Source organism: Labrus bergylta, chromosome 22 (assembly GCF_963930695.1).
Source record: "Labrus bergylta chromosome 22, fLabBer1.1, whole genome shotgun sequence".
Taxonomy (NCBI): domain Eukaryota; kingdom Metazoa; phylum Chordata; class Actinopteri; order Labriformes; family Labridae; genus Labrus; species Labrus bergylta.
This window is the reverse complement of record NC_089216.1, coordinates 19,925,386-19,947,390: the sequence shown is the minus strand read 5'-3', so window position 1 is coordinate 19,947,390 and position 22,005 is coordinate 19,925,386. Positions and strand designations below refer to the sequence as shown.

General features: G+C 38.5%; 4 protein-coding genes across 6 annotated transcripts; all 4 read left to right on the top strand.

Annotated features, from left to right (window-relative positions):
- The first annotated feature begins 233 nt into the window (after positions 1 to 233).
- On the top strand, positions 234 to 2,599 carry LOC109992826 (uncharacterized). 3 transcript variants are annotated; one of them, XM_029279639.2, is made up of 5 exons: positions 235 to 473; positions 607 to 1,308; positions 1,426 to 1,551; positions 1,641 to 1,690; positions 1,777 to 2,599. In XM_029279639.2, exons 1-5 carry the CDS (start codon positions 431 to 433, stop codon positions 1,879 to 1,881), a joined length of 1,026 nt encoding a protein of 341 aa, XP_029135472.2. In that variant the 5' UTR covers positions 235 to 430; the 3' UTR covers positions 1,882 to 2,599. The 3 variants fall into 3 exon arrangements, with proteins under 3 accessions (XP_065806997.1, XP_029135472.2, XP_020501250.2); XM_020645594.3 differs by having other exon boundaries at positions 238 to 473; positions 1,641 to 1,684; XM_065950925.1 differs by having other exon boundaries at positions 234 to 473; positions 1,641 to 2,599.
- A 2,052-nt stretch (positions 2,600 to 4,651) lies between these two features.
- LOC136177553 (immunoglobulin kappa light chain-like) lies at positions 4,652 to 5,647 on the top strand. The gene is made up of 2 exons (XM_065951014.1): positions 4,652 to 4,711; positions 4,861 to 5,647. The coding sequence occupies exons 1-2, from the start codon at positions 4,657 to 4,659 to the stop codon at positions 5,577 to 5,579; spliced, it is 774 nt and encodes a 257-aa protein (XP_065807086.1). The 5' UTR covers positions 4,652 to 4,656; the 3' UTR covers positions 5,580 to 5,647.
- Positions 5,648 to 9,075: 3,428 nt separating this feature from the next.
- Positions 9,076 to 12,242, top strand: LOC109992833 (polymeric immunoglobulin receptor). Its single transcript, XM_065951013.1, has 5 exons — positions 9,076 to 9,210; positions 9,360 to 10,061; positions 10,185 to 10,310; positions 10,404 to 10,435; positions 11,571 to 12,242. Exons 1-5 carry the CDS (start codon positions 9,099 to 9,101, stop codon positions 11,691 to 11,693), a joined length of 1,095 nt encoding a protein of 364 aa, XP_065807085.1. The 5' UTR covers positions 9,076 to 9,098; the 3' UTR covers positions 11,694 to 12,242.
- A 4,966-nt stretch (positions 12,243 to 17,208) lies between these two features.
- LOC136177324 (uncharacterized) lies at positions 17,209 to 20,916 on the top strand. Its single transcript, XM_065950096.1, has 5 exons — positions 17,209 to 17,381; positions 17,542 to 18,243; positions 18,358 to 18,483; positions 18,578 to 18,609; positions 19,673 to 20,916. Exons 1-5 carry the CDS (start codon positions 17,270 to 17,272, stop codon positions 19,790 to 19,792), a joined length of 1,092 nt encoding a protein of 363 aa, XP_065806168.1. The 5' UTR covers positions 17,209 to 17,269; the 3' UTR covers positions 19,793 to 20,916.
- Positions 20,917 to 22,005: the final 1,089 nt, after the last annotated feature.

The following is a 22,005-nucleotide window of genomic DNA, read 5'->3' as shown; positions in this document are numbered from 1 at the left end:
AACTTTGAATTCCAAGTTTTACCAACCTAATGTGGAGATCCTATTATAGATTCATTAGGTATCGAGTATCAAACCAGTAAAGCTTCAGTTTCAAGTATAGTTTCAGTAACGAGTATCATGACAATGAACTTGTTATCAGAATAAAAAATGTTGTATCATGACAACACTATTGTATAACATTACTGTTAACAGACTATAAATATTTGTAAATATCCTACCAAGATAAAGAACGGTTATTTCCTTCATAAAACTCTCCCCAAACCAAACTACAAAGTATAGGTGTCAGTGAACATGTGATTTTGTTTCCTGAGTAGAGCAAATGATGTCACACCAGGCTGACCAATCAAACGCAGTCTTGTAATTCAAGAGTGGAGAAGGTACTGAGAGTCTTTTCATTCAATACAGGAACTCCAACACGTCGACATCTACAATGTTTGTCTGCTTTATGATTCATTTGTTCTTTGGGGGAATGGGTAAGTTCTTCTAAGACTGCACTTTTTATACTTCAGTTTTTAGCAAATTTTTGGCCTTTTTCTTGACACAATTTCACTGAGTTCTGTCAGATTGAACTGATTTTGTGTCTGTTTTCTTTTTAACTGACTTCAGCTCAGCTGACTTATCAGGAATCATCCGTCTCTATTCATCAAGAGAGACGTTTTGTCTCAGCTGAAGTTGGAAAAACTGTGACTCTGCGATGTTTTTATGAAGGTGATGATTTAGCATGGCTTTACTGGTATAAACAAAGTCTGGGTCAGACACCAAGGCTTATTTCTACATTCTACGTGTATGATACAAGAATAACTTTCCAGGATGGATTTAATGACCAATCACGTTTCACACTCCACACTAAAAACAAAACAAATCACTTGATAATTTTGAATTTGAAAGTTTCAGACTCAGCTACTTACTACTGTGCAAGTAGCTTTAAATTTGTATTAAATTTCACGGAGGGCACTATAGTCAGTGTAAAGGACTCAGGTTGGAATGTCCCAGCTTTAGTCCATCAGTCAGCATCTAAGACCATCCAGCCAGGAGGCTCTGTGACTCTGAACTGTACAGTCCACACTGGGACCTGTGACGGGGAACACAGTGTTTACTGGTTCAAAAACTCTGAAGAGTCTCACCAGGAAATCATTTACACCCACGGAGACAGTAATGATCAGTGTGAGAAGAATACAAAAACAGACAGCTGTGTCTACAACTTGCCAATGAAGAACCTGAATCTTTCTGATGCTGGGACCTACTACTGCGCTGTTGCTTCATGTGGACGCATTCTGTTTGGAAACGGGACCAAGCTGGACCTTGAAAGTGGGTAACAGCTTGAGTCATTTGAGGATTAGTTATCTGTAAGTCTTCAGGAAAAATGCACAAACTTAGAAAAATGAAAACCTGAAATCTCTGTTTCCAATGTCTGTCTCTCTGCAGATAACGTGGACTCTCTTGCCTTAGTGTATTTCTTGATCGGAGCTTTGACATTCACCATCATCCTGGTTGTTGTGCTGGCTTTGTCAATATACAAGAAAATCAAGGGAAACATCTGCCAATGTAGAGGTAAGTGTTACTTTCTTTATTTTGTCACCTATTTTATTGACAGAATTTAGCTTTAAAATAATGGAACATTTTCTGTGTTTCACATCCAGAGTCTCAACCAGGATTATCTGCTCCATCCACTGGAGACGACGAGGTAAATGTAATGTCTGTTCACATTCTTGACATGTTCATAATTTCTGTAAAGGACTATATAGTGATTTCATTTTCAAATTTCTACATTGCTAGGGCAACCTCCACTATGCTGCTTTAAGTGTTCGTCAGCCTGAACGGTCGAGAAGACAGAGACACATCGAAACGGGTGATTGCGTGTACTCCGGTGTGAAGCGCTAGGAATGTGCTTTTCACGCCTATATTTAAATATTTAAAAATAAATTATCTTATCTAAAATTGAAGTGTTTACCTTTAAAGCAGTGAACAATTTTACCCATAATCACAGTGATTTTAGTTTGTAAATAAAAACAATGTGCACCAAGTTGAAATACATTTTAATTTTTTGACTGTATTTATTCATTTTCCAAATTACTTTCATAATTAAACTGAGTTTTAGTTACATGATTTATATAGAGATTTCATTGCTGCCAAACTGGGTGATTAACTTATGCCTTCTAATTGGAGAAACATGTGGTCTCTGGTTATAATAATATAAATATCATTATTGTCTCCAGGACACATGTAGAAAAATTGACCTTCTATACAGTCAATCACATCTCGGTCATTGATCTAGTTATTCTGTGTTTTGGATGGAGGTTAAAGACGAGCAAAGGCAAGAACAGACGTCTCGGACATTGAGAGTCATTTGTAAAAAAAAAAAAAAAAAGGCAACTTTTAAGTCATGTGAATTTTTTGATGAGACTTAAGTGTTTTCAGTGCCTGAAACCTGACAACATCTATACTGAAAATACTGTTGAGGATAATCAATTAAACAATTAATTCTATGCCCAAGAAAGTTTTTGTGGAGTAATTTGGGTTTTTATTTTCATTAGAAAATAAACTGAAATCTTTGTACTTTTTTTTTTTTTAATTTTACAATAAAGCCATTCCATTAAGACACCAGATTTCCTCGTTTATTCTTGACAAAAAAAGCTGTTCTTACACGGTGATGTCCATGAATGCAAGTAAGTGGTACTGTTCCTTTTTTATTAGCATTGTATTGTCTTTGTTTTTTGTCAGTTGTTAATGTGACCATGTTTACTGGAAAAGTGTGTCATATCATACACATCACAACGCAGGAGAAACTTACAAAGACAACTTTAACTGATGAGTGATATACAGTAAGATTAGTTAAATTTTTTTCACTTTTTTAAAAAGCTGATTTGTTGTGTTTTTGGGCATGAAGGACATCAGATCCTGAATAAGTGGCCTTGGCAGTGAAGACCTAGAACTATTTCCAATAAACAAGCTGCAGTGCTGTGGATAAGATAACATTTCAGAGCCCCCCTTGGCTCTTGCGTTGGGGGACATAAGTTAGTTAAACAGGACAGATTCTTGCTAAATAGTCTGATTTGAAAAGACTCCTTCCACATCTACCTCAGCATCAACATGAAAATATTATAACCACCTTCTTTGTGTAAACCAACAACACTTGATGCTGAAGGAAATAATCATCATGACGACTTCATGTACTCAGAGGGGTAATGAGGCCAACAGGATAAAGCCCTGATGGAGTCTAGACACTGGTGGAGGTGCTGGTGAAGAGGAATAGAGGAAGTGAAGAATAGTGGTTTTTTGAGACAGTATCTGAACTCTGCTGAGTTGGAATGGAGGGGACTGGGGCGGAGTCGCAGCAAATGCAAAAATAAAATTTTGACTGCAGCAGGATGATTGGTTGAGAGAGATTGTGGCAGAATCTGGTTGGTTAGTTACTTAAAGAATAAACGCCCATAATGATCACCAGAGCAGGGTGACAGAGGAAGTAGTAGAGGTAGTGGTTAAGTTGAATGAAGAGATGAATGAATGTGTGAGAGAATAAGCACAGTCTTCCTGGTTAAACTTATACTCAACATGTTAGAACAAACTAGATGGCACCTGGATTAATGAATGGTTTTATTTGTATTTATTCAGTTTTTCAAAGTGCATTGCGGTAATGGCATTTAACCCAGATTCTGGTACTGTTGAAGGTTACTATATGCCTGTTAAAGGGAAGATTCACAGCAATGCATTGCTTTGTAAGGTTTTGTCTGAAGATAAAGGCTAGGCAATACGCTCTTGCACGGAGCAATACTGCATCCTATCTGAAAGGCCCTTTATTGTCTATTGGCACTATTGGTACTAATGGTACCAATGTAGCATGTCCTTTATCTTAGCTACTTTTAGATCTCATAGACCTAACAGTCTACCCTTTTTCTTTGTCTTTAGTTTCTGCCTCTTTTAGTGGAAATAGCTTTGTGGTTTTTCTGTCTCTTGAGATGAAGACCAATAAAACACCCAAAAGGTCACTGCAGCATGTCTGAAGCTGAAAATACTAATTTAAAATATCACAGTGAAACAAAGAAAACAGGGATCACATTTACAGAGGGTGTCTATAAAAAATAGATTAAAAGTGAAAAAACAGTCTTCACCTTTGCTATGCTTTTAGTTTCTTCCTCTTTAGGTGGAAAACACTTTGTGGTTTTCTGTCATGCTTCTTCAGCTGAAGACCAAGTTAACATCAAAAAGATGTTGCAAGACTATGCCACAAATAAGAAACCTCACATCCTCACTCTTGCCTACAGCGTCAATTTGTTCTTGAAAATTGCAGAAAATCTTATAATCTTTGTTCTTTGTATTTCTTTACTTATCCTTTTTAATTACATCAAATACATTTCATTCAGTCTCTTCCTCAATGGAGGTCTAGCGATGACACAATTTTTATAATAGATTTGGCACAAAGACATGCAAATAACTGAGCAATAATGTCATTGTTTGTTCGCTTTAAATCCAATATTTTTAAATACCCTTGGCAAAATAAGATCCCAATTTTATTTGTTTCCCTGCTGTATTTCAAAGAAGAACATTCTGCAGAAATGTATTGTGTCACTTCTCACTGGCCAATCAAATTGTGTCCTCCCTCTTAAAAGGGAAGAGACCACTAAGTTGTGTTTCATTCGACACAGTAGTTTGAACACCATGACACCCCTCATGATTGCGTTCTTCCTCGAATGTCTGTTCTTGGTGGAGATGGGTGAGTTATGTTTTAGAATTCTGTCTTTACTTTTACTTTTTTTTTTTTTTTTTTACTTTTCTGGGCATTTACTTAAGTTGTTTTATGTGCAGATTAAGAACATTTTGACAGAGTGAAATCCTTTCAGCATTTTGTTTTTTTCATTTTAGCTCAGACATCGGATCCAAAATCGTTGATCAAAGTGCGCCAAGAGAGTGGACTCATATCAGCTAATGTTGGTGAGGAGGTCACTTTGAGTTGTTTCTGTGAAGATGGATTTGCATCAAAGTATTACTGGTACAAGCAAACTCTGGGACAGAAACCAGAGCTCATCTCTATGTCCTACAAAGATGAAACAAATGTAAACTTTCACGGTGAATTCCAGAATAATTCACGCTTCACACTGGATAATACAAATGGTCGTAATCACTTAAGGATCACAGACGTGCGCATTACAGACACAGCTACTTACTACTGTGCACATAGCCGTTCATATAAGATTGAATTTATAGAGGGCACCACTCTAAGTGTAAAAGGCTCAGGTTTGAACTTTCAATTGTTGATCAATCAGTCAGCATCTGAGACCACCAAGCCTGGAGATGCTGTGACCCTGAGCTGTACGGTCCACACTGGCACCTGTGATGGAGAACACAATGTTTACTGGTTCAGAAACTCTGAAGAATCTCACTCAGGACTCATTTACACCCAAGGAGACAGGAATAGTTCATGTCCGAGGAAACCCAACCAACAAAGCTGTGACTACAACTTACCAATAAAGAGCGTCGATCACTCTCATGCTGGGACTTACTACTGTGCTGTCGCTTCATGTGGACACATTCTGTTTGGAAACGGGACCAAGGTGATCATCACAGGTGCGTTACTATTTTAGCAGGTGGTTGTCTTTTTATTTTAAAGTATAATTCTTCTAATTAAAACTCTCATCCCCGACTTTATACAGCTAAGGAGCATCAACTTGACCTAGTGTATACCTTGAGTGGAGCTTTGACTTTTACCATCATCTTGATTTTATTGTTGGCCGTCATTAAGTGCGTGATCTAAAAGAGAAACAACTGCAAGTGTAAAGGTACTGTCACCACGTTTCTTTCTTCTTGACAGTGTTTACTCACATGATACAGTTTGATAGTAAAGGAATCTTTTCATTCTTTTCTAGAATCTGGTACAAGAATTTCAGCTCCCTCCACAACAGATGAACAGGTACTTTGTGATTAGATTAACTTTTCTGCCAATTTAAACATTTTGAAAACAAGTTACATGAATCGAGGATATAAGTCGATCTGGTAGTATATAAGACACGGTCTGTTTTGGGGGGTCTTCCAGAGGGAAAAAAACTTGTGCGCAGCGAAGTCCACAACTTACTGTTTCTGTGCAGCTGAGTAGTTCTTTCTAGTACCATCTGTTTTCACCATGTGGAGTTTGCAATCCTGCTAGTTGATTGATTGAACATTGATAGTTTGGAAGTAAGGACCCTCAGCACTCAACCAATTTGCCAAGCGTTGCGCTTCCCACCTTTGATGGTCACATGTTGTCTTAAATTGAAGAGCCTTTAGAATCAAACTAGCATCTATCAAACTAGGCTTATTCACTCAACTGTTGACCACTGTTTTCTTTAATTGTATGGTCATGACCCTAATGAGGGGGTAAAGTTGTTAAGTGTTGCCGGGGGCGCTGATTGTCTAGCGGTTAGGTTGCTCCCCATGTGCAGAGGCTATACAGACCTTTAAGTATTCACCCCTGGTTCAATGCCGACCTTTTTCCACATGTCATTCCCCCAATGTCTCTCCCAAAGTCCTACTATATCCACTTTCCTGTCTAGACAAAAGCTAAAAGCCCCAAACATAAACCTTTTGGGGGATAAATTAGTGCCGCCAGTCGGGACTGTGTCGCCATGTATCCCAGGATGCTGTACGTAGCAAAGTGACTGATTGTTATACACAATGAACTGGGGCATATTTTCAATCATATCGTGTCACACGCAGTGGGTGATGTGGCTCCACTTATAGTTATAATGGTGCATGTCTGTGACTAAGCTTTAGTCTCTCTCCGCACTTATTTCCTACCTGTATATTAGTCGGAAGCTGCCCACTTTTAAAATTAAAATAAATTAATGACACAGGGTCAACAGATCCAGAAGACCACGAAACACTGAGGATGAATGTGTGTACTCGGGTATAAAACAGTAGACAAAGTGATTAGTAATGATCTTATAAATGAGCCTTTTAGACATAGTGGTCATCTTAATAGTATCTTTTTGGATTGGTAAACATTTCGAATAGGCCAGATCGGCAGGTCAATCCATGTCAGTCCAGAAGATAGGACTCTGTAGTCGGGGACTTCAGAGCAGATACCATCTTTACATTTCATATGAGGCTATTTATTTTTTTTGTACTTTATTGTCATTTCTTTATGTCTTTTGGATCTTTTATTCAAACATCTTTTCATATTTTTTTTTAATCAGTGATGTGACAGTTTTTTTGTGATTTTAAAATATTACATTTTTACGTTTCTCATTCTCTTAGTCATGAGGCTTTTGATGTCTTGTGTCAAGCACTTGTGTGAATTGCCTTGTTGCTGAAATGTGCTATTTAAATAAACTTGACTTGACTTTAGATGCTGTAGTTCTCTTTTCAGACCTTCCTATTCCATGAATACTTTTATAATAAATATTGTCCACACAGCCCCAATAGCTTGTTGACTTTCTGTCTTTTGAGACTTACCTTTACAAGCTTAAGATCCACTATTTTGTTCATTTAAAGGTTCATCATCGTGTAGCTTCATAATTCTGCAGTTTCCTTAAATTTAGTACGAGAAAAAATGAATGGCCTTACTACACATAGTTAAAAAAGGACTCGAGTCACATGACTTGGACTCGCACTGTGTCTGCATTTATCAACGATCAGCAACTTAACGATAGTGACGTCATCCCCAAGCCGGCTGTAGTCTGTGAACTTCTGCACACAGACTGTTAAACAGCAATGCTTTATATCCAAACAGTAAAAATATATGCTAGTGCACGCTAAATGACCTTTTCATATATGAAGGGGAAGTTACAGAGGGTAGTGGTGGGGGTCTGGGCACTATTACCTTATACTGTAAAAAAAAAAGTAAAGGAGAGCAAAAATATTTTTTCATAATTTTCCAAATTCTTGACCTGATCTAATAAAATGTTCCAAATCAGTGATCTGATCCAATGAAACACAGAATTCAGGAAAAATAAATGAAAAAAAATGAAATTAGGAAGAAAAGAAAAACAGTCAGTAACACTGGTATTGTTATTTTAGGTAGGCTAAATACAATAATTGAAAAAGCAAAGTTGTTGTTGTTGTTCTTTGTACTTCAACTGTAACTTAATTAAATACATGTTTAAAATAATAATCTGACACTGCATTCCCAGACCTCTCCCGGTAATGAGTGGAACTTAAATTCCCATAGACAGTCAGGAGCAGGCATTTACTGACCTGGCCAATGTGAGCGGGATCTGAAAGACACTACCATAGTCTTGTAGTCAAGACCACACTGACCTAGACCGAGATATACTAGAGACCAGTGCTCCGAGACCAAGGCAAGACCGAGACATCTAGGGATCCAGACAGAGACAAGACCAAGACCTAGACATGGCGAGGCCGAGAGAAGACCAAGACCATGAATATTAGTGGAAAACCATCAACTTGTTTGCAGCAGGCTTGTCACTGCGGCCATAACCTGAGGATAAAAATCAAATTTAGGAGTGAATTTAAGTTAATTTTTCTTTTAGAAAGGGGAATTTTCCTTGGATAAAGAGATTACGCAGCAAATAAACAATATCATTGACTAAAACCAACATTACAAAACCCATTTTCTACTGGGTTACAATTCCACAATATGAATGCAATAGTCGAAAACATAATATATGAAACAAGCAGAAAATATTATGAAGGAGAGAAACTCTACCCATTGTGAATGGCATCATCACCCTACTAATTTCACACCCTAGCATGAACAAGGACCTCTGGTGGCGCAGGTCAGTTTGCAACCTAGACTTGTTCCTGGATTAAAATCTCTCCCACCAATACCCTCTTGTGACACTTGCATCAGTGAGATGTAATTACACACAGCATTGCTGAAAAACATACAAATTATCTTGTTACTTACTGACACAGCTATGATACAACCCATCTTCTGGCGAATACAACATTTTACAAAGTTTAAATACATAAAATGTCATAACAGAAAGTATTAGGAAAGAATTTGGTCAAGTAAAAAAAAGGTTGAAAGTTTTTAAAATGAACACCAAACTGAGCTGCTGAGATCAGTTTGATGTGGCTGTTGCTGGCGGTGAACATCTTCACTTGTTTCCATAATAGGACATGAGGTGTCACTACAGGTTGACCAATCAAAAGCAGTCTTCTCTATGAGGTGTCGAGAAGAGATCAAGAGTCTTCTCATTCAGCACTACAATTTGAGCACGATGACAGCTCCAAAGTTACTTTTCTATTTCACATTTCTCATCTTGGACAAAAGTGGTGAGTTGTGTTTTTTTTCTTTTAGTGTGGGGTCAATCTACCTGATATTTCCTCCAATTGTGCTTCTCTGATATTGCAGATAGTACATTAGACTTAAACAATCTATTTACATTCTTTGCATCTTTACTTTTTCTCTCTTGTCACTTCAGCTCAGATGACTGATCAATCCTCATCTTTTCATCAAGAGAGAGAACTTATATCAGCAAATGTCGGAGACAACATAACTTTGAAATGTATCTATGAAGATAAAACGGTACAACGTTTTTTCTGGTATAAGCAACCTCTCGGACAGAAACCAAGACTGATGTCTACCTTCTATGGGTCCATTAAGAACATTGCATTTCATGATGAGTGGAAGAACAATCCACGCTTTACACTGGAAGCCGTAAATGGTGGAAATCACTTGAATATCACAGATTTACACATTTCAGACACAGCTACTTACTTCTGTGCAGTTAGCTTTTCAGTAACTTGTAAATTTGCAGTAGGTACTTTAGTCAGCGTTAAGAGTTCAGGTTTGAATATCCCGGCTACGGTTTATCAGTCAGAATCTGAGACCATCCAGCTTGGAAGCTCTGTGACTCTGAACTGTACAGTCCACACTGGGACCTGTGATGGAGAACACAGTGTTTACTGGTTCAGAAACTCTGAAGAATCTCATCCAGGACTCATTTACACCCATGGTGGCAGCAATAATCAGTGTGTGAGGAGCCCCAACACAGAAACAAACACCTGTGTCTACAACTTACCATTGAAGAGTGTCAATAGCTCTCATGCTGGGACTTACTACTGCGCTGTTGCCTCATGTGGACGCATTCTCTTCGGAAACGGGACCCACCTGGACATTGAAAGTAAGGAACTTTCCTGCTGAAACTTTCTGATAAATAGTTATAATTGCTATTTGAATATACCTTGTCCAGCAAAGACTCTAAAAAGCTGATCTGCAAAGTCTCCTCTTGTCTCTCTCTTTGCAGAAGAGGACTACTCTCATATCTTGGTGTATTTCTTGAGTGGAGCTTTGACATTAACCACCATCCTTAGTTTTTCACTCACTGTGATACTGTTCAGTATTAGGAGGAAAAGCAGCTTTCACTCTGGAGGTAATTAGTACTTTTTTTTCTGTGTATATTGATTGAACATTGGATCTTAAAAACTTAAAAAAATTGAATGAAATGCTTTTTATTATTTTTCAGGAACTTCTGCTTCTTCTGCTACGAATACACAGGTATTTACATCAAATTTATTATAAATTACATTTCAAACATATCTTAATATAAGAAAAAATTAGAGGGATTTTGGTTTTGTATTTACTCCATCAGTGCTCCCTAATAGTCAAAATATTGAGTAGAAAGTAGAAATGTCCAGAATAACGTTGAACTTTCGGTATGACTGCCAGATTTAAGTCATGTTATTTATCATTTGGAGAAGATGTTGAAATGTAAATGAAAAAAAACCTTTCTCTTCTGCAATTGAAAGCAACTGGTGTTCATGAAAAGTTAGACCTTATTCTTGACTTACTCTTCACAGTTATCACTTTTACGCTAATGACCCTCAGTTGTACGTCTCTGTTAACCCGATCGTCTACAGCAACTCAATCTCTCTAGAAAACAGCAGGGCAGCTATCAAGAACTAAATGTCCCATCATTTTCCTCAGCTTACTTCAGACCAAACTGAGCATCTTATTTTTGGCCTTGAACTTTTCTCAAATAACATTCTCAATTGTATTTGTCCTCTCACAGTTTGAAAAACCCAACATTTTACTCTGTGCATTTTAGTTGACCCTGAGCTAAAAATCCGATTGTCACACTAACCCCATACATCACGGAGCGACCACCTTTGTCATCCATGTTGTTATTTCTTAAATAAAATTCAATACAAAAGGTGGCTGCTGTTTTATCTCAAATACTTTAAAGTTCACATATTATACTCCTTTCCAAAAGGTTTAAAAAATCTTAGCGCTCCTCAAATCAGGTCTGAAGTTCCTTGTTCTAAATCCACTCTGATCCTGTATTTGATTATGCCAATGAACCCCTCTATTTCAGCCCTGCTCAGAACAGGCTGTTTTCTGTGTCTGTAGTTTTAAATGCAAATGAGCTGTGTCTGATCACTCCCCTCTGGAAGGAGATGTGGCTCAGGATTTCTGACTCCATGCCCTATTGTTTACAGTGACAATGCCAACTCAGAGGGCAGAACAAACACCTAGCTGTAGGAGTGTAGGTTACTGCCCTATGTGATGTCACGAAGGGGAAATCTCCACAGCCTGTTTGAGTACACATTTTCTGAAAAGTGGAGCAGGCAATAGAAGTTTTTAACTTTTAGTTTTTTGTTGGTTAATTATTGTGATTTATTTTTCTGTATAGGGTTACATAAATGAAGATAATCTTCATTACGCTGCTTTAAGGGTAAACCAGGCCAGCAGATCAAGAAGACATGTGGACAACACACTAGCTGAATGTGTGTACTCCGGAGTAAAGAAATCATGACGCTTCATCTTTGGCTACCTGTGGCAGGCCATAAACTATTGACTGTGTAATCGGTTATTTGGCTTTTCAGACAACAGGGATCTTTCAAATGTTTTACCATGAATTTCTATTGTAAAACAGTAATACTATACTCGCAACTGGAACGTGGTTAATTGGGCTGTGTGGTCATTCCCAGATCCGAGTTCTGAAGTAAAAGGAACGGACCATAAATCTCAGCTGTTGCAGCCTGCTCTCCTTCCTTCACATCACACTTTTACTAATACCAGCATTTAGCTCTGAGATCTCCAGTCTTTAGATCATTGAAAGTTATGGAGGCCTGAGTTTTTTAGATTGTGTGTGATTGATAATTTTAGTGATAATTTGTATATAACTTTTGAAAAACAGATCATTGAACACTTGATCAGCAGTGTAGGAATGACTAGCCTTTTTTGATTTTGCTGTGATGTGTAAATTGTTTAAACTTGTGTTTTGGTTGGGGGCCATTGGGGATTTTATTAAATAACTTTTGCTTGATGTTTTAGGCACTGCCCAGCTCTGTATTCAAATAAACAGCTGCTTGAACTCTGAATTTGACTGGTGCTGCTGGCTTTCTTGGGAGTAGGAAGAGAGGGGGTTACTTATTACAGTGTGTATATAGTTCCCCTAGACAGTGGGGACATTACAACAGTAACTTAACATCTTTGCGCCATGTCGCACCCATAGACTATAAATGTTAATGGACGAAGCCTGAGTGTCGTTAGCCATCTGTTACAGCATGGGGTTCTGGAGGCTCATCGACAGCTGCCGCCATGCTGGAAATCCTGTCTCAGCCTAACTTTCAGTCAACCTAACAACATGCTTAGAGCCGGAGCTGAGGCGGGTTTTAAGTCTCTTGACAAACTTTTCCATAACGCTTATCAATTATGTCAGCTGCACTCCTAACTATGGATAACGTATTATTTTTCAAATGAAAACGCAGCCGTTTAAAAAAAATTCACCCCCTGACAGTGTTTGCCAGTGTTGACAATCACTAATCAGACCTATTCCAGTCTTTTGTACCAAGCTGTAAACATGTCCATTTAGGCTGTAAAAACTGCTTTTTTGCCAGTCATATGTATGAGACATCCCGTGTTTCTGCAGCCTTAAGCAGACACTTGACGAACTGCAGGAATTTGCACTTCCGCATTGGCTTAATTTTTCAAGACCGGAGAGGGCCTCTTGTTCGTACCACAGTTGAGAGTAAAATGCAGTATAGTGAGTCTTTTTTGAAAGGATAGAGGTATTAACACTGTTTCAAAACAAAAAAATAAAATAAGATATTAAAAATAAAATAAATTTTTTAAAATAAAAAAGTGACTGTGTCTAGAAAGGAGTTGGTAGAAGTAAAACTTAGATATCACTTTTCTTCTATTATTTCATATACCATTCCAAGAAATGCTTAAATCTATTTATTAGCGTAGTCTCGCCTGCCAATTCAATTTCAATAAACCTTAATCTTAAATAAAGTAATAAGTGTTGGGACCAGCCATGTGCCGGCATAGGACTCGGGCCTGTAGCCCAATTCAGCTTTACAGTTTAACCTCAAAAGAACTGAGGTTTCTCCGTAGGTGCTCTCTATCTCTCTCACATGCTTCCAACAAAAGAGGACTTACACTTCCAAGGAACAATTTTAAGAGTTTTGCGCATTCAGCATTTGGCTGGTCGAGCACCAGGACTTTTCTTTCTTTCGTTTACTTCGACGTCATTGAACACAACCGGAGAGGAGTACTGCAGACAGCCCCACAGGTAGATGAAGAAGAAAACATAAATCTCTTTCTGCAACAAGGAAGACAATAAAACATTGCTCTTGTCGAAGGTCTGTCTCCTGCTGTCCCCTCTTCATCTACCATGGAAAAACCTGCCTGAATCATTTAATCAACATTCAACAGATTGAACATCAGACCAACCTCGCAACAATCACCAAAAATGATCCCAAGTAAGAGGCTTTTGTCTGCGCAGAAATAGCTTTAGGATGTGTTTCTATTCTAACTGATAATTGTCCATTATTGTTGATGAAACGTCACTTGCTGTTTATTATCTTTTGTAAGCTGCTGCATTTGTTTCATTGTAGTCGATCCGCCGTATTCGCCTTTATGTGTTTTATTCACTGCTGTGCTAGCCTACTTTCAGTTAACTGCTGAACTGCTTTCACTATCAGGAAAACCAGTGTACATGCCGTTGAATGAAATCCAGCTACTGGCTTCCTTGTGTTTAACTCAGAGAGCTCAAGCTGCTTCAAAGGCCAAGCCACACGGCTCCCTTTGTTCTCTGTCCACCCATTTGTGCCCATGTGACATCACCACATGATGCTTTTTCTTTCTCACTCTGCCTCCCCCAACTCTCTCACTCTCTCTCCCACACACACACACACACACGCATAAACACGTGTGCTACTCTGTTTGTTTGTAAATACTTTGTTGCTGTAGCTTAGTTTATAATAGACATTTGTTTGATTAAGTTTTATTGATTGCAGTTAATGTTGCTTGTTATATTTCAAAGAGCAGTTGTCTGTGATTACTGGTGTATGCTCATTGTGATATAAGCTGGTTGTGAGGGTTTGTGTTTGGATCTACGCTTTCCATTTTTTCAAATACAGATACTTATTAAATATTAATAATATTGGTATTTAACTATTTAATTTGAGACTGATTTTGTGATATTTTGTTAATGTTCCCTGATTTCAAGGAAGTGCCCCATTTTAAAGAACTAATTTTAATAATATTGTTAATTTAAATCAATAATCAATTCACAATAATTATTAATATTAACTTACTAACCAAATTTGACTGATAAAAAACCCAACATAATTATTGCCCGCATATTAGCTCTGCCAAACCCTAAGATAATTGGTGCCCCATGTGAGGTTCTCAATTAACCAGCTTTATTGAAGTGTTTATGCACAATAATCCAGATTTTAATCCTGAAGTAATTCTTCTAAAGAAATGTATTTCTTGTGAAAATGTACTTCTCATTTCAAGCAAAGCAAACATCAAGTTGTGTTTTAGTTTGTGTTGTTTGCTGTTGATGAGTTGGTTAGTTTAATAACTTTATTTTTTTGCTTTTTGTTGTTTGAGACAACAATTTAGACATTTGTACAATGGAGAGTGTGACCTAAATAATTGTTGTGTAGCCAGTTGTCTGACAAGCGCGAGTTACCCCAATCCTCAGTGGACTTGAGGTGTGAATTCCATCACCTAGCTTCAACTGAAACTTCAGATTTGCTCTTCTGTTGATTTAGCTTTGTTTAGCTTAGCAGCTTAGTTTTTGTCTTTTGCCTGCCGATTTTGGATTAGTTTGCTACTCTTTATGCTTACCTGTGTACTGACCTGGACTGGTTATTGAGCTCTACTTATACTGAACCCTGCCTCGAGAGAGCCAGCATTATGGGTCATTTAATCAGTCTCGTTCAGTTTAAATTTTAACAGCGTTATTACATTTTAAAAGTAACTAGATTCACTACTTGTTACCACAAATAGTAATGAAATTACAGTAATGCAGGCTTTCCCATCAGACAGACATTGTTTGGCAGTGGAAGGAATATTTTGAGGAACTCCTAAACCCAGGCAACATGTCCTCTGAAGAGGAGGCAGAGTTTGAAGATCCTGGCGAAGACTAACCACTAACCTTGGCAGAGGTTACTCAGGCAGTTAGAAAGCTCCTCAGTGGCAATGTGCATCAGTAGTAATACAGGATTTGTGCTGGATTAGGTAAGAGGGTGCTAAGCCTAAAGGCAAAGCATTCAGTTTTCTGGTCGATCTTTGTCCCAACCCTCCCCAATGGTCATGAACTATGGGTAGTGACCCAAAGAATGAGATTGCGGATAAAAGCAGCCAAAGTGATTTTCCTCCGGAGGGTGGCTGGGTTCAGCCTTAGAGATATAGTGAGGAGCTCAGACATTCAGGGGAGCTCGGAGTAGATCTGCTGCTCCTTCGCATCGAAAGGAGCAAGTTGAGGTGGTTTGGGCATTTGATGAGGATGCCTCCTGGACGCCTCCCTTTGGAGGTCTTCCGGGCACGCCCAACTGGAAGGAGACCCCAGGGTAGACCCAGAGTTGGCTGGCAAGATTATATATCCTGCCTAGCCTTGGAACGCCTTGGAATCCCCCAGGAGGAGCTGGAAAACATTGCTGGACAGAGGGATGTCTGGTTTAACTTACTGCCCCTGCGGCCACCGTGACCCGACCTCAGTAAGGCGGGAGAAAATGGATGGATGGATGGAAGGGTGGTTGGAGGCTTTCCCATTGGTTTCCCGACTTCACAGTGTTCGGAGAGCTGCCGAAGCTCAGCCATAAAATTTGCCACAGACTGACCTGGCTTCCTGAAATGAATGTGAAACTTAAACCTTTGGACGATCACAGAAGGCTTTGGATTGTTGTGGTTCCCCACAAGCTGGACCAGTTCATCATGTGGAATTTCCTCTAGTTTTCGCGGTGTGGCCAAGTTGCTTATCAGCTTGTAAGTCTTCGCCCCATACCCACTCGGAAGAATAGAGCACTTCTTAGCCTCCTCTGTAATTCCATTAGCAGAGAAAAAGTGTCCCAACCTCTCTTCATGCTAGGTCCAGTCCTTGTGTCCCTCCACACGAGTCTCTTCTTCCCCAAGCAGCTTCACTGCAGCTAACAGCGCACTCTGCCTCTTGTCCCTGCTCGGCTCCTCCTGGTCCCCGCTGCTCATGTAGTCACCTAGCTTACTAGCACACTGTGACATAGCTCCAGCTAAAAACAAAACAAAACAGGGCGCCAGGACTTAGGAAACCAGTTCACCTTGTTGCCAAAAATATGTGATAACTTCTACTATAAAAGGAACCAGTCAAAAACTTTATGTCAAGGTATTTACTCTTTATCTAGAACAGCAGGAGTTTGTTTCCAGAATGTGGCCGAGACGGAACCATGCTGCAATCAAGGGTATTATCAAGTAACATTCAAATACATAGCAGCAAATAGGATAACATATACCTTTACAAAACTAATAACTTAAACAACAGCTCCCCTTTGTGGTAGTCGGCTATCATGTGATTGACCTAGTTAGGTTTAGCATTATTTTATAATGCTCACGTTACTACAGGAAAGAAACTCTACCCATTGTGAATGGTATCATCACCCTGCTAAATTCACACATTAGCATAAACGAGGACCTCTGGTGGTGCTGCTCAGTTTGAAACCTAGACTTGTGCCATGTATGAAATAGGAGCCCATTTCTCAATGAAAGATCTCCCACCAATACCATCTAGTGACACTTGCATCAGTGAGATATAATAACACACAGCATAGCTGAATAACATCTTGTAACTTAAAACGGGCACAGTTATGATACAACCCATTTTGGATGAACACCATGTTATTACAATGTTAAAATACATCAAATGTCATAACAGGGAGAAATAATGGAGACATAATTAGGTCAAATAACAAAAAGGTTGGAGGTGTTTAAAATGAACACCAAACTGAGCTGCTGAGATCAGTTTGATGTGGCTGTTGCTGGCGGTGAACATCTTCACTTGTTTCCATAATAGGACATGAGGTGTCACTACAGGTTGACCAATCAAAAGCAGTCTTCTCTATGAGGTGTCGAGAAGAGATCAAGAGTCTTCTCATTCAGCACTGCATTTTGAGCACGATGACAGCTCCAAAGTTACTTTTCTATTTCACATTTCTCATCTTGGACAAAAGTGGTGAGTTGTGTTTTTTTTCTTTTAGTGTGGGGTCACTCTACCTGACATTTCCTCAAATTGTGCTTCTCTGATATTGTAGATAGTACAACAGTACATTACTACAGTACAGACTTAAACAATCTATTTACATTCTTTGCATCTTTACTTTTTCTCTCTTCAGCTCAGTTGACTGATCAATCCTCATATTTTCATCAAGAGAGAGAATTTATATCAGCAAATGTCGGAGACAACATAACTTTGAAATGTATCTATGAAGATAAAACGGTACAACGTTTTTTCTGGTATAAGCAACCTCTCGGACAGAAACCAAGACTGATGTCTACCTTCTATTGGTCCATTAAGAACATTGCATTTCATGATGAGTGGAAGAACAACCCACGCTTTACACTGGAAGCCGTAAATGGTGGAAATCACTTGAATATCACAGATTTACACATTTCAGACACAGCTACTTACTTCTGCGCGGTTAGCTTTTCAATAACTTATAAATTTGCAGTGGGTACTTTAGTCAGCGTTAAGAGTTCAGGTTTGAATATCCCGGCTACGGTTTATCAGTCAGAATCTGAGACCATCCAGCTTGGAAGCTCTGTGACTCTGAACTGTGCAGTCCACACTGGGACCTGTGATGGAGAACACAGTGTTCACTGGTTCAGAAACTCTGAAGAATCTCATCCAGGACTCATTTACACCCATGTCGGCAGCAATGATCAGTGTGTGAGGAGCCCCAACACAGAAACAAACACCTGTGTCTACAACTTACCATTGAAGAGTGTCAATAGCTCTCATGCTGGGACTTACTACTGCGCTGTTGCCTCATGTGGACGCATTCTCTTCGGAAACGGGACCCACCTGGACATTGAAAGTAAGGAACTTTCCTGCTGAAACTATTGCCTTCTGATAAATAGTCATAATTACCATCCAGCAAAGACTCTAAAAAGCTGATCTGCAAAGTCTCCTCTTGTCTCTCTCTTTGCAGAAGAGGACTACTCTCATATCTTGGTGTATTTCTTGAGTGGAGCTTTGACATTAACCACCATCCTTAGTTTTTCCCTCATTGTGATACTGTTCAGTATTAGGAGGAAAATCAGCTTTCACTCTGGAGGTAATTAGTACTTTTTGTTTCTGTGTGTATTGATTGAACATTGGATCATAGAAACTTAAAAAAATTGAATAAAATGCTTTTTATTATTTTTCAGGAACTTCTGCTTCTTCTGCTACGAATACACAGGTATTTATACCAAATCCATTATAAATTACATTTCAAACATATCTTAATATTAGAAAATACGACAGGGATTTGGTTTTGTATTTACTCCATCAGTGCTCCCTAATGGTCAAAATATTGAGTAGAAAGTAGAAATGTCCAGAATAATGTTGAACTTTCTGTAAGACTGCCAGATTTAAGTCTTAAGAGGAATGATGTTATTTATCATTTGGAGAAGATGTTGAAATGTAAATAAAAAAAACCTTTCTCTTGGCAATTGCAAGCAACTGGTATTAATGAAAATTTAGACCTTATTCTTGACTTACTCTTCACAGTTATCACTTTTACGCTAATGACCCGCAGTTCACCGTCTACAGCAACTAGAAAACTGCTGGGCATTTATCAAGAACTGAATGTCCCATCATTTTCCTCAACTTACTTCAGACCAAACTGAGCATCTTATTTTTGGCCTTGAACTTTTCTCAAAAAACATTCTTCATTGTATTTGTCCTCTCACAGTTTTAAAAAACCAAACATTTCACTCTGTGCATTTTAGTTGTCACCCACCTGGGGGAGGGGTTACTGCCCTTTTTGATGTCACAAAGGGGAAATCTCCATGGCCTGTTTGAGCACACATTTTCTGAAAAGTGGAGCGGGCATTAGACGTAGAGGATAGACTTTTCTCATAATGCACTCTCCCCTCCCATTAAATCAACTGAAATGTTCATTGTTTTATAAAACTCTAAAACCCACTTTTTAAATTTGTCTGATCTAACTCCTTTGATCTGTGTGCTCATGTCTGGTATTTTTGTGTTTATTGGATCACTTGAAGTGCATCGCCGCGTATGATATTATTTATCATTTTTGTCTTTTTATTGCTACTTCTATTCTTGTTTTTAATTTTGATCTGCCTTATCTCAACTCATTGATGTAATGCACTTCTTAATATGGATTTAGAAATATGCTTTATAAATTCAGTTCATGATTTGTATTGTTGTTGTTGCTCTTTAGCTCAGAAGAATGACTTTGAAGTTTTTAACTTTTAGTTTTTTGTTGGTTAATTATTGTGATTTTTTTTTCTATATAGGGTCACATAAATGAAGATAATCTTCATTATGCTGCTTTAAGGGTAAACCAGGCCAGCAGATCAAGAAGACATGTGGACGACACACTAGCTGAATGTGTGTACTCCAGAGTAAAGACATAAATCATGACGCTTCATCTTTGGCTACCTGTGGCAGGCCATAAACTATTTACTGTATTTACCGGTTATTTGGCTTTTCAGACAACAGGGATCTTTCAAATGTTTTACCATGAATGTCTATTGTAAAACAGTAATACTATAATACAAATCAAAATAATACAAATAGTGTGACATACAATTTATTTAGTACAATGATTTTCAGTTTCTCTCTAATTGTATGTTACAGTGTTATGACCCTGGGTCATGTTTTTTTATTGTGGTACAGTATGTTCAGTTCTTTCTCCTCCCTTACAGTGTGTGGGTGTGTATTTGGGAAAATGTGTCTGTGTGTGTGTGTGTGTGTGTGTGTGTGTGTGTGTGTGTGTGTGTGTGTGTGTCTGTCAATCAGATGCTGGTGCAGGTGCTGCGTCTGATTGGTCAGTTCAACGAGTATTCCTGGATTACACCTGACATGACAACTTTTAATGTTGTATTCCATTAGATCTCAGAACTCAGAAATTCAGAGTTGCTGGTCTGACACGTAAACAGGGACATGTAATTAAATCGATCACACCTATAGTGTCGTGCAAGTTGTATCTGTGGACATGTTGTCATGTTACTAAACTATCAGGTAGTGTGTTGTTATTGCCTGGTATTAGCTAACAAAACAAAGGTACTCAAGGAGGAGTCCATGTTTCTTGTCCGACTTGTTGCAGACTCGCAACTGGAACGCGGTTAATTGGGCTGTGTGGTCATTCCCAGATCCGAGTTCTGAAGTAAAAGGAACGGACCATAAATCTCAGCTGTTGCAGCCTGCTCTCCTTCCTTCACCTCACACTTTTACTAATACCAGCATTTAGCTCTGAGATCTACAGTCTTTAGATCTTTGAAAGTTATGGAGGCCTGAGTTTTTTAGATTGTGTGTGATCGATATTTTGAGTGTTATTTTGTATATAACTTTTGAAAAATAGATCATTGAACACTTGTTCAGCAGTGTAGGAATGACTAGCCTTTTTTGATTTTCCTGTGATGTGTCAATTGTTTAAACTTGTGTTTTGGTTGGGGACCATTTTCTTAAATAACTTTTGCTTGATGTTTTAGGCACTGCCCAGCTCTGTATTCAAATAAACAGCTGCTTGAACTCTGAATTTGACTGGTGCTGCTGGCTTTCTTGGGAGTGGGAAGAGAGGGGGTTACTTATTACAGTGTGTATATAGTTCCCCTAGACAGTGGGGACATTACAACAGTAACTTAACATCTTTGCGCCATGTCGCACCCATAGACTATAAATGTTAATGGACGAAGCCTGAGTGTCGTTAGCCATCTGTTACAGCACGGGGTTCTGGAGGCTCATCGACAGCTGCCGCCATGCTGGAAATCCTGTCTCAGCCTAACTTTCAGTCAACCTAACAACATGCTTAGAGCCGGAGCTGAGGCGGGTTTTAAGTCTCTTGACAAACTTTTCCATAACGCTTATCAATTATGTCAGCTGCACTCCTAACTATGGATAACGTATTATTTTTCAAATGAAAACGCAGCCGTTTAAAAAAAATTCACCCCCTGACAGTGTTTGCCAGTGTTGACAATCACTAATCAGACCTATTCCAGTCTTTTGTACCAAGCTGTAAACATGTCCATTTAGGCTGTAAAAACTGCTTTTTTGCCAGTCATATGTATGAGACATCCCGTGTTTCTGCAGCCTTAAGCAGACACTTGACGAACTGCAGGAATTTGCACTTCCGCATTGGCTTAATTTTTCAAGACCGGAGAGGGCCTCTTGTTCGTACCACAGTTGAGAGTAAAATGCAGTATAGTGAGTCTTTTTTGAAAGGATAGAGGTATTAACACTGTTTCAAAACAAAAAAATAAAATAAGATATTAAAAATAAAATAAATTTTTTAAAATAAAAAAGTGACTGTGTCTAGAAAGGAGTTGGTAGAAGTAAAACTTAGATATCACTTTTCTTCTATTATTTCATATACCATTCCAAGAAATGCTTAAATCTATTTATTAGCGTAGTCTCGCCTGCCAATTCAATTTCAATAAATCTTAATCTTAAATAAAGTAATAAGTGTTGGGACCAGCCATGTGCTGGCATAGGACTCTGGCCTGTAGCCCAATTCAGCTTTACAGTTTAACCTCACAAGAACTGAGGTTTCTCCGTACACTCTTAGAAATGAAATGTTGATTTTACTTAACTAAGTTATGCCAACCGGTTCCACACAACTGGGTTGTTT